This window comes from Polypterus senegalus, chromosome 7, assembly GCF_016835505.1.
Source record: "Polypterus senegalus isolate Bchr_013 chromosome 7, ASM1683550v1, whole genome shotgun sequence".
Lineage (NCBI taxonomy): Eukaryota > Metazoa > Chordata > Cladistia > Polypteriformes > Polypteridae > Polypterus > Polypterus senegalus.
Window position 1 is genome coordinate 20,116,097 of NC_053160.1, and position 12,179 is coordinate 20,128,275.

Here is a 12,179-nt window from a genome sequence, read left to right on the forward strand (position 1 = left end):
ATGTTAACCACCTCTTCCTGTAGACAACATTTTTTCCTTAAGCCGTTCTGTGGTTTTAAGCACATTGCCATCTGTTCAGCAAGTTGGCGACCAAATGCAACCTGCTGCACCTACAGCTAAGGTACCAGTCAGAGAAAATGAGACGTTAAAAATGGAAAAGAATCAGGAATTTTAAGCTTTAAGGAAGTTAGGCTGAGTCCTAAAAGTTGAACACAACCCGCCCTGGCCGTTTCCCCTTTTTCAGACTCCTCGTCTCAATGGTACATCCCAGGCTTCTCATTTTTCCAGTACAGCAGCAGCCGCTTTAATAGCTGGGTGTGGCAAAAAAAAAAAAAAAAGAAAAACTGGGGTGGTGCCAACTTGTTTTTTTTTGTTTTTTTTTTATTTCTTTTCTAACACATGAATCAGCCTGCTATTGTGCCAATTGCTAGGCAACATTTTTCTGTTTATGTCTGTGTTTGCTTCTTTGCTGCTTGCTTTACACTTCACTCTGATCTGTGGCTTCAGCCGGCCACGCTGCACATGTTACAGTAACAAATCCTACGATGAGGAAGGTAGGTGCTTCTGCTTTAACAAATGTTTAATATACAGTCTGTGTACAGTTTTATTGTGTATTTTACAGCTTGTCATAGTTAACTGTAGACGTTTGTACTTTATCATTATTAGATCTAACAGCCTGGTGCTGTAGCAATTACAGATCATTTATTATTAACTTTATTATTTCTTTCTGGTTGAAACCATGCTGTGACATGAAAATAGTGATCAAGCTGGCATCTTGTCGAGGGTTGGCACCTACCTTATACCCAGCACTTCCATGGCAGGCGTATATCTGTGATTCTGTATCAGATAAACGGATTAGAAATTGAATGGATAACAGAGAACTGACATCGACTTGTAACTGGTTGGCATAAGATTCAAAACTGGCTCATTATTAAGTCATGGCATGTCATTTTCTAAACAGCTTAATCCAGATTAGGGCCTCCGGGGGGTGACTTTGCTAGAGTCTATCCCAGCTAGCTTGGGGCACAAGGCAGGAAAGGTACAAACCCTGGAAAGGGTGCCAGTCCATCGCAGGGCAAACACACAAACAAGTCAATTTAGCGTTGCCAATCCATCTAACCTGCATGTCTTTGGACTTTGGGAGGAAATCAGGGCACTAATACAGACAATGTGGAGAACATGCAAACTCCATGCAGGGAGGACCCAGGATGCAAGCCCAGGTCTTGCAACTATGAAGCAGTAGCGCTACCACTGTGCCACCGTGCCTCTTTCAATATTTCACATTTTAAGATATTCAGCATTGCCTTAGTTTGATTTGTTTTGATGGATGCTTTTGGCCATCTTAGAAGTGCGGTGCTACTTACTGCCTTCATTCATTCATTCAATTTCTACCGCTTATCTGAGACTGTATTGCTGGGACAGTGAGGCCCAAATATCTCTTTTCCCACTCCAACTTGCCTACTCATAATGTGGGATACCAAAGGCATTCCCAGGTCATCTGGGAGGTATAATCTTCCCAGCAAGCCCTGGGTCTTCCCTGGGGTCTCCTCCCAGCTGGTTGTGCCTGTAGAACTTCCACAGGGAGGCAACTGTATCAGATGTTCAAACCACTTTGATTGGCTCCTGTCAATGTGGGTGGTCAGCGGCTCTACCCCGAGTCTCTCCCAGAGGTCTATGCTTTTCGCCCTGTCTCTATTGGAGAGCCCAGCCACCCTGTGATCTCATTCTCACAGTCATTACCCAAAACTCATGACCATAGGTGATGGTAGAGACATAATGGAGATCGACTGGTAAATCGAGAATATCGCCTTCTGACTCGGCTCTTTCCTCACCGCTACAGATTGATATATTGACAGCAGAGTGAACCGTCTCTCAGTCTCACTTTCCCCTTTTCCCCTCACTCATGAACAAGACCCTGAGGGTACTGAAGCTCCTCCACTTGAGACGGTAACTCACCTCCCACTCGGAGAGGACAGTCCATCTCTTTCCTGCTGAGGACCACAGCTTCAGATTTGGAGGTGCTGATCCTCAACCCTATTGCTTCACACTCGGTCACAAACCATCCCAATGTTTGGTGGAGGTCACAGTCCGATGAAGACCACAGGGCCACATCATCTGTTAAAATCAGTGATGCAAGTCTAAGACCAACTCCTTATGTTTAGTTCGTATTTGTTTTTTTTTTTTGTAATGTACCTTAGGATGGGGGTCTGTGAACAGTTCGATTGACTTACTGATTAATTTCTGCTCTGCATTTACGATTAACTTAATGATAAATCTTTGGGCTGCATTACCTTGTCCTCCTTTATGTGCATCATGTATGTAATTGGGGGCAGAAAGGTGCATTTGGGTATTGGCATGGCAATGTATGGATCAACATTTTGGAGAAAGTGTGACAAAATAAATAAGCATATAAATAAAAGTTTTGTGAAATTTGAACATAAATCAGAATAAAATATGTGAACATTAATAACCGTTTCACAGAATGTGTTTCTGGTGCTTATCTATTTATGTATTTTTAAAAATGAGTTCATTATTTCATTGACGCAGCATACAACATGAAACAGACGCTTTGATATGGAAACGGTCATTTTCACCCATCCGAGTTGAGAGGGCAGGCTCTCCAGAGGGCTGTGTTTTGATTGGTGGGCCATCCGTCAAGTGGACTTAAATATTCAGCCGTCGAAGTGGCACATTTACAGCTGATCCTTGGGCTGCGAGTAGACGGCTGGGAAGCCAGTGACTTTGAATTGTGTAACCTGTTCTGGACAACTGTTTCTTTCACTCTCACTCATATTTGACACGGATGTGCACAGTCACAGCTTTGGACGTGTTTATCAACCATAGGCAAGTAAAGCACATGCTCAGTGGTGTGACTGTGTGTGTCTGAGACGGATAGGAGTGCGAGAACCATTCATCCATTTTCGTATCCCGAGCAGGGTCCCAGTAAGTGTTTGAGGCATTTGCCATGAATTATTGCAAAAACTACCATCCGTCACAACTCTGAGCATTCCCTTTTCTTGTCTTGGGGATCCTGTGGCTCATAAGTGTGCTCCAAACTGTCACTGTGTGCGTCCATGATGGATACAAGTGTGAGAAACATTCATAATTCTATAATTGCTAAACCTGCTATATTAGATCGGTGTCGCACGGAAGCTGGAGTCAGTTGCCTACAATCACTGTGGGAAGGTGAATGGATGTTTCTCGCACTCATATCCATCATGGACATGTATAGTTACACCTCTCCACATGCATTTGAGCCACCAGATTCCTAAGGCTAGCAAAGCGCATGCTTGAAGTTGTGACTGTGCACATCCATCCATTTCCTGAAACTTGTGTGTGGGGATGCTTGTGGCTATCCCAGCATGCATTGGTATAATTTGTCTACGATTACTGAGCAAATGTATATCCGTCACGGAGGTACACAGTCACAACTTTCAGCCTGTGCTGGCCTGTAGCTAACAAGCACGCTTAGAGTTGTGACTGTGCGTGTCCATGACTGATATGTGTGTGAAACATCCATCCATGTATTCATTTATTTGCTAAACCCAATAAAGCCACCGCATTCCTAAAGTAAGTAAACCTCATGCTTGAAGTTGTGACTGTTCACACCCATCTATTTCCTGAAACTTCTTATCGAGAGCAGGTGTGTGGGGATGCTTGAGCCTATCCCAGCATGCATTGGTATCATTTGTCTACGATTATTGAGCAAACGTATATCCGTCACGGAGGTGCACAGTCACAACTTTCAGCCTGTGCTGGCCTGTAGCTAACAAGCACGCTTAGAGTTGTGACTGTGCGTGTCCATGACTGATATGTGTGTGAAACATCCATCCATTTATTTTCTAAACCTACTAAAGCCACCGCATTCCTAAAGTAAGTAAACCGCATGCTTGAAGTTGTGACTGTACATATACATCCATTTCCTAAAACTGCACATCCTGAGCAGGTATGTGGGGTACCCTGAGCCTATCCCAGCATACATTAGTATCAGTTGTCAATAATTACTGAGCAAACATATATCCATCACGGAGGCATACAGTCACAACTTTTAGCATGTTCTGGCCTGTAGCTAACAAGTACGCTTAGAGTTGTGACAGTGCATGTCCATGAATGATCTGTGTGGGAAACATCCATCCATCCATTCATTTATTTTCTAAACCTACTAAAGCCACCGCATTCCTAAGGCAAGCAAAGTGCATACTCGAAGTTGTGACTGTGTACATCCATCCATTTCCTAAAACTGCTTATCCAGAGCAGGTATGTGGAGAAGCTTGAGCCTATCCCAGCATGCAGTAGTATGCGTTGTCAATAATTACTGAGCAAACATATATCCATCACAGCGGTGCACAGTCACCACTTTCAGCCTGTGCTGGCCTGTAGCTAACATGCATACTCAGAGTTGTGTCTGTTCATGTCCATGACTGAAATGTGTGTGAAGCATCCATCCACTTATTTTCTAAACCTAATAAAGTCACCACATTCCTAAGGCAAGCAAAGTGCATGCTTGAAGTTGTGACTGTGCACATCCATTCATTTCCTAAAACTGCTTATCCAGAGCAGAGGGTCACGTGGAAACCTGAGCCTATGCAAGCAAGCATCCATAGCATGTAACCTATACAATATTTAGTGGCTATTGATACTTTGGTAGACCAATAGATGTCCATAAAATATTATTTTTGGCACTTTCTAATTGGGAACCAGTAGGATAAGATGAAAGAGTGTGGCATGGTGGCTTCCTCTGTGCTTCAAAGTCCTGGGTGTGAATCCCATCTTTAGAAAATTTTGATGAGAACTTCTGATTCAGTCCAACAAAGCTTGGCCATCCTATCTGCCTAATTTCTCCAAACTAACATCAGGTTTAGTTAGTGGAAACTGTCTTTGTGTAGTGTGGATCTGAGCTTGGGACAGGTGCTATATAAATAAAATATATTTTTTATTATGATTATTATGTCCTCTCTATGTCTGTCTACCAGGTACTCTGGTTTACCATCCACATCCCAAAGATAAGCATGTTAGGTGAACTGGTGAAGTCAGATTATACAATGTGAATGTGTGGTTATGTGGCGGGAGAGGCACTATATAAATACAATGTATTATTATTATTATTATTTGTGTGCCCTCCTTGGCACTTTCTCCACAGCTGGTTCCTCCTAAAGCTGCCTGGCTAGGCACCGGTTACTTTTATCCTGTAACACTTTCAAGCTTGATTTGAAAATGTTTGGCTGGATCTCCATGATATGTGTAATAAGGGTAATCAGAGACTGTAAAGTGGTTTTTATGGGTTAGCGTGAGTGCAGGTGCACCCCAGACAGAGCAGCTTCCTAACAGGATAGGCCATGGCGTTGACTGACAACACCGGAATGGATGAAGCAGGTTTGATAATGGGCAAATGAATAAAGCTTAAATATAATAACAATAGTCCCACCTTCACAGTGCCGACTATTGATTTGCATGCAGTGACTGTAGAAGTTTCCTGCGCTGAAATAAGGGAACACTTCATTAAAAGAGCAGGCTACATAAATGTAAATTAAATCAGTACCTGAAACAATGGAGACGCTTCAGGGTTGGGTGGAAAATTACAGCTGTCACAAAGAAGCAGTGTGGTCCAGTATTGTGGAAGTTTAATTTTTAAGAGGATTCTGGGATGGAAAATTAATTCTGTGGTCGGTAACTTGGGCTTCAAATTCAGTTCTGAAAGTCCACTGTAGCTGCCAAAGAGACATGGAGCTGTAATTGAATTATTTGTTATACTGAATATGTCTTTAAAGAAGACCATGTGCCAAAGATGCTAGTCAGGATTACATTTTGTTGTTTCTTTTTCCGTAAGTGTCAGTGACAGCATGAACGATCACTGACATTTTATGAAGATGGCTGCTATGGCATTAATGTGCCACTCTGCACAATGGCTATGCAGAATGAGGTGTGTGACATCATGGTGGCCATCTTAGTTAAGGTCAAGTTAGAAGGCGTTGAAAGTGAGTTCATTTGAAGGACATTTCAGGTGTCTATTGGTTCACTGCATTAACATTCTTCAATATGATTTCCTTTATTTTGTAGATATGATAGCCGGATGGAAATATGGTGTTTTGTCAGGGTGGGGACCTAGGGTGACCCTCTTCTCTCCTTTATATTCACTATTCGCTATAACCCTCATATTTTACACTGCTTTTCATATACTGTAATTGACTTCAGACAACAAGACAGAACAAGACAGAAAACAGGTAGGAGAGAAGGTTAGTTTTATTCATGTAAAAGATAATATGTCCAAAATATTAGCAAGCAGAGTACACATGTTGGTGAAAATAATAATAATAGTGTGACCTGGTTCATGTTACAAATCCAGTATACTTAGATTACCTTTCTGTCTTAATATGTTGATTAGTTCCTGGTTCAATATAATCCAGCATGGCCCTTGATCTAGAATGCATAGGGCCGCAGAAACGGCCTTGTCTCAGGATAGAAAATGGGTGAGAGCACGAGAGAGAAGCACACAAGCCTCTACCTTAGTATGGCTCGGTATCCTCTGACATACCTCCTGTAGCAGTGTGGGGGCAGCATTCACATATTAAACAGATTAGGCTGATTTAGCCAATTCCAGCATAAGCGTGGCTCTTGTCAACAGTTTCAAAGGATACACAAACGCAGTTTCAGACAAACAAGAAAGAAAGGATATACATGTAGTTAGGTCGTAAACTGCCTTCTCAAACTTGCCTCTTCAGATTTGACAGGGATTTAGAGCCCAAGCACAGCCAAACGCCCACCCATATCCTACAAAAATGAAGACCAATATTGATAGTAATCACCTTTCTACCACTAAACTGCAAACCTCTATGAACGTGGAGCCAGAGAGTTAGATCCAGTGAGTATTTTTCCCCCAATTGCTAATGGTGGAGTATACAACTCACAATGTTTTAATGTTTTGTTCTCTCCTTGAAAGTGAACACCATAAAAGGAAAAAGACAGTGGAACCCTTGTACAGCGCTTTAATTATGTTAAATTACTAAATTAACCACAGAAGCACCTAAAGAAAATACTAATAAAAAAATGGTTTAAACTCAGATTAAATTAAACAAAAAGCAGAAACAAGTAGAATAGTACAAATAACTCTTTTTGTTAGGCAAAGCTATACTTTAAAAAAAACAGATGAAATAGCAAGCCTAACACTCAAAGAGACTACACAGAGGTGCCAAATGGAAATAAAATTCACATTCTCTCCGACTGAACAAATACCGGTGCTGTATATGTATAATGTATACTCCAGAACAAAAGGTAACCAAAATCTCAAAACAAAAGTATATGACTAAAGAAGATGTTAATATTATGAAATCTAATTCAATAAAGAACCAACTTAGTGAAGGGAAGCTTCCAGCATCCAACAATCCATTTTCCAACCCACTGAATCCTAACAACAGGGTCACGTGGGTCTGCTGGAGCCAATCCCAGCCAACACAGGGCGCAAGGCAGGAATCAATCCCGGGCAGGGCGCCAACCCACCACAGAGCTTCAGACAATGAAAGCAAAAAATTCAAATGCCCAGCAATTAGCCTGGAAGAAGAGACTAGGAGAGTCTTTACATAATACAGCCTGAAGTGACACCTGCAAAATCAGGGGGCCCCACCCCTTAGGCTCAACACGAGTATGTCAGACTTGCTGACTGCTGTTGCAAATCTCTTCGCCGGACCATCTCAGTTCATACGACTGGAAATCACGAGGTATGTCTAATTTGCCAACTGAGTGGCAACTTTTTAATGCAATTGTGCTTACTCGCCCCTTTGTGTAACAGCCAATGATGTGCTGCCTGACAGAGCTGGTGCTGTACCAGGGGTTTACAGGTATGGCAAGTTCAGCATCAATCTCTACCCATTTTTTTCTTTTTTACATTCTGTCATGGTACACAAAATGCAAGACATCAGGCTGGTGATCTTCTCTTCTGTTTGTGAGATCCTAAACAGCCACATTCCTTATTCCTTGTCGTTCAGTTATATGCATTTTACTTCCGGATGAGCATTCCTTGCTTGTCAACTTTCATGCACACACAGCCCACCCGATGACCAGAATCAAAATCAAACCTGTTTGTTTTTGTTGATATGAGTCATGGACTAGTTGGTCTCAGCCGTTGAGTACGTCACATTAGACGACAACTTCCAACTCACTAAGGTTATGCAGATGAAGGCTACGACAGAAAATCGCTTAAAAAGTTGTGTAGTGACACGTGGCCTTAAAAGTGAAAATAACAAAACAGTTGAGCAATACATAAAAATGAAAAACTCTAAGGAATAATCCCCAAAATGGAAGACAACGAAAAATTCTTCAGTTCTCAAAGATGGCGGTTAACATTAAAACAAAGTACTAACCAGCTAAAACACTCATCCATTATCCAACCCGCTATATCCTAACTACAGGATCACAGGGGTCTGCTGGAGCCAATCCCAGCCAACACAGGGTGCAAGGCAGGAAACAAACCCCGGGTAGGGCACACACACTCATGGGACAATTTAGGACCACCAATGCACCTGACCTGCATGTCTTTGGACTGTGGGAGGAAACCGGAGAACCCGGAGGAATCCCATGCAGACATAGGGAGAATATGCAAACTCCACGCAGGGAGGACCCAAGAAGTGAACTTGGGTCTCCTAACTGCGAGGCAGCAGCGCTACCCACTGCGCCATCGTGCCGACCAGCTAAAACATTTAACACCAAAAAAAAAAAACAATAAATGAAAGTGGAACAAAAGCCAGGGATGAAGCCCCTGTGTGATCCTGACCGTATGCATTTCAATGAATAATTTAAGTGGTGCCCTTCTTTGGTGTCACACCGACATCTGGGTTAAGAAAGGTGACTCTGAATTATTTCCAGCCCCAGAGCTCCTGACTTGAATGTGCATCATCCAAATTCACATTTGCAATTCTTCATTAAAATTCCAAGCACAAATGGATAACTCATTGATTGTAATTTATTTATTTTCCTGCCTGGTTTATAATACAACCTGATCAGGTACACTGATGAACTAAACCAGTGGATGGGTGGAGGTGAGGAGAAGAAAATAGCTTTCATATAATTAAAACTGAGCCATAGTATAACAGAGGAAAGGGCTGGCACATGAACACAGCTACCAAGTTAAAGGCCCTGCATGGGACCACTTATTGAAGTCACTGTTCTTAGGTTGATTGCCTTATCAACTTGTCTTGTTAATAATAGTAATAATTATAATTCTTTATGTGTATATTACTCTTTTATCACTACTCAAAGCACTTTACATAGTAAGTGGGGAGCCCCTTCAACTACCACTAATGAGCAGCATCCATCTGGATGGCAGCCATTTTTGTGCCACACGTTAGCTGTTAGGTGATGATTTAGAGACACGGGTTGATTAGGAATGACTAGGCCATGGTGGGCTATTCAGCCAGGACATCGGGATACACCATACTCTTTATGACAGATGCCTGGGGATCTTTTATGACTGCAGTCTGCCAGGACCTCGGGTTTTCGTCTCATCCGAAGGACTGCACCATTTTTACAGCACAGTGCCCCCGTCACTCCACTGGGGCATTGGCATCCGCATTCAGAGTATAGGCTAAGCAGCCCCTACTGGCCTCACCAACACCTTTTTCCGCAGCAATCCAAGCTTTTCCCAGATGGTCTCCCAACCGAGTACTGGCCAGGCCTGAACAGGCTTGGCTTCAGCTGGATGACCCATTATGAAGGACTATCAGCTCTGGGAGATGTCAGATCTCGCCTCTACTGTGCCCGATGTTCAGTGGCTTCAGGAGCAGTGTTGGGCAACGTTACTTTTAAAAGTAATACTCATTACTGACATAAAAGTAACTGAATATGTTACTATATAGTTACTTATCATAAAATGGAATGTGTTGCTAACAATGTGTTACTTTTGCACAAGTCTTTTCTTTTTTTATGTTAGTGAGTAGTCAAGCAAAATGACCCCTTTTATTGGCTGACGGAAAAGATTACAATATGCAAGCTTTCGAAGCAATTCAGGCCTCTTCTTCAGACATTATATTGCAAATATTGTAATCCTTTTTAGTTAGCCAATTAAAGTTGTCAGTTTGCTTTTAATGGCTAACACTATTGTATTAAAAACTGCACCACACGGAGTGGTGGCACTGAGGCTAGGGATCTGCACTGGCAATCGGAAGGCTGCCGGTTCGAACAGGTCCGCACCTAGGGGGGGACAACCATGACACTTGTCAGGGGCCCACCCTTTTTCGAGTTTTTTATTTTTATACGCACATATTTGAAACACAAAAGAAGCCCGAACTCTGTTAGCTGCCTGGGGCCCAGAATTTCCTAGGTGTGGGCCTGGTTCGAGTCCCGTAAATGCCAAAAAGGGACTCTGCTCTGTTGGGCCCTTGAGCAAGGCCCTTAACCTGCAATTGCTAAGCGCTTTGAGTAGCAAGAAAAGCGCTATATAAAGGCAAATAATTTTTATTATTATTATTATTATTCACTGGCCCAAATCCGTTATTAAATCCAAAGCCCATATGTGAACCTTCATTAAACTGAGCATAAACAGGGCCAAATGAGATCATTTTCTTGTGTTTTATAAACACGTTTAGTCTGTCATGTGCTGTGTAAATAACGTCCATCCTTGTTTTACATTCTCGAATTGAGCTACCGATGATTTGTGGTACGAACACTGCCACTGCAGCACCCATTAACACCGTTTTAACATATTTATAGCAAATAGCTCAATTAAACCTAAACTGACACTTCATTACTAGGTTTCAATTACTGGATTGCACACAGCACACTCTTTTCTGATTGACTCAGTGATTGTGCCCTGTAAAGGACTGGCGTACCATCCACCATGTTTGCTTCTTGCCTTACACTCATGCTGATGTGATAATCTTTGGCTCCCAGTGACCCTAAACTGGGCAGATTGTATTTACCCCCCAGCACATGCAGGATTAAATATGTGCTTTTAACATCAGTTCAGTTCTTGTTGCTGGATGGAGTGGCATGCACATGCCCAGCCTCTTCATCAGTTGTCACCAGGCAGCCAAAGCACACACATGGACAATGGTAGACAGACAGCAGCAGGAAACATCTTTGCAAAAAAAGGCTTTTTATTTTATGTGCAGAGAATAAGCTTCCATAATAATGCAGTAATGCATATCTGTTTTTTTTTTTAGTAATACAGGTTTTTACTTTAGTAAATTAAATATTTCTTTGCATTACTTGTTACTTTAAAAAGTCATCTGACTATGTAATCCGTGTTACCCCCAACACTGCTCAGAAGATGCCAGATCACATTTCCCTCAGTCAGCATTTCTTCCAGTATATGATGCTCCTCGAACGCTCCTTGCTGCACTCCATTACAAACAAATGACTTTTATGGTATGTTTCCCTCCAGGTATCCACCTCAAACTGCCCAAATGCGCATCCTTATCTGACATTCAGGGGAAGCTACCTTGTGTAGCATGGGCAGATCTGCCATCAAGGGGCCCTAAATGTGAGCACAGAGGCCCGTGATGATAAGGGGCCTTTTCATCAAGTCACGTCTCAATGAAGAGATGGAGTATCCTCGTGCTGAGAAGATCAAGGGTGACCCCCAACCCACCCATTTTAAATGTTCGAGCATTGGCATGCTGAAGTCATCAAGAGCCCCCTTCTGCTCAACAATAGTATCAATTAACTGTGTGGCAAAATGATCTAGAGGTACCCCCTGACCCGCTAGATGAAACGATCGAATCTCCGTGACTAGAGAAATCAAAATCAAATTGAAATCAAAAGTGAGAAATACCGTACCCTGCCTAAGTTCACCTACAGTAATTTGATTTTGTCTGCTAGGCATTTGTTGTATTGTTCAATTGAAAGACCAGGCTAACTTTTCCATGCTCTGTATATGTGACAATGTCACTGCTGTTAATACTGTTTTTATTTGCTTGGTTGGTATCTGTTTATGTGTCACCATAGCTTTACAGTTCACCTACAAAAATATTCTATAAATATTGATAGACATAGGGATAGCTTCTTGAAAAGACATTATTTTCTGCCCTGTTTCACAAATATGTGTATTTATTTTTCGATCACGTACATTGATGCACTGGAGCACTGACTCTAGCAGTTTTGCTGCTCAAGCATTGAAGACTTGACCCTCTTCTTCTGTAACCTAATGCGGTCAACTCCTCAGCGTTATGTTTCGGCCAGGGTTCCCTGTT

At 42.2% G+C, this 12,179-nt stretch overlaps 1 protein-coding gene across 9 annotated transcripts in view; it reads left to right on the forward strand.

Annotated features, from left to right (window-relative positions):
- Window positions 1–12,179, forward strand: part of LOC120532379 (calpastatin-like) — a 203,534-nt gene that overhangs the window by 108,807 nt on the left and 82,548 nt on the right. Inside the window, exon 1 of one of the 9 annotated variants that reach the window (XM_039758316.1) lies at window positions 490–554. The exons of the other annotated variants lie outside the window; for them this stretch is intronic. Within the exon in view, the coding sequence (XP_039614250.1) occupies window positions 546–554 (9 nt within the window). The 5' untranslated portion in view covers window positions 490–545. Of the gene's footprint in view, window positions 1–489; window positions 555–12,179 lie in introns of those variants that run through there. 9 annotated transcript variants of the gene reach the window in all.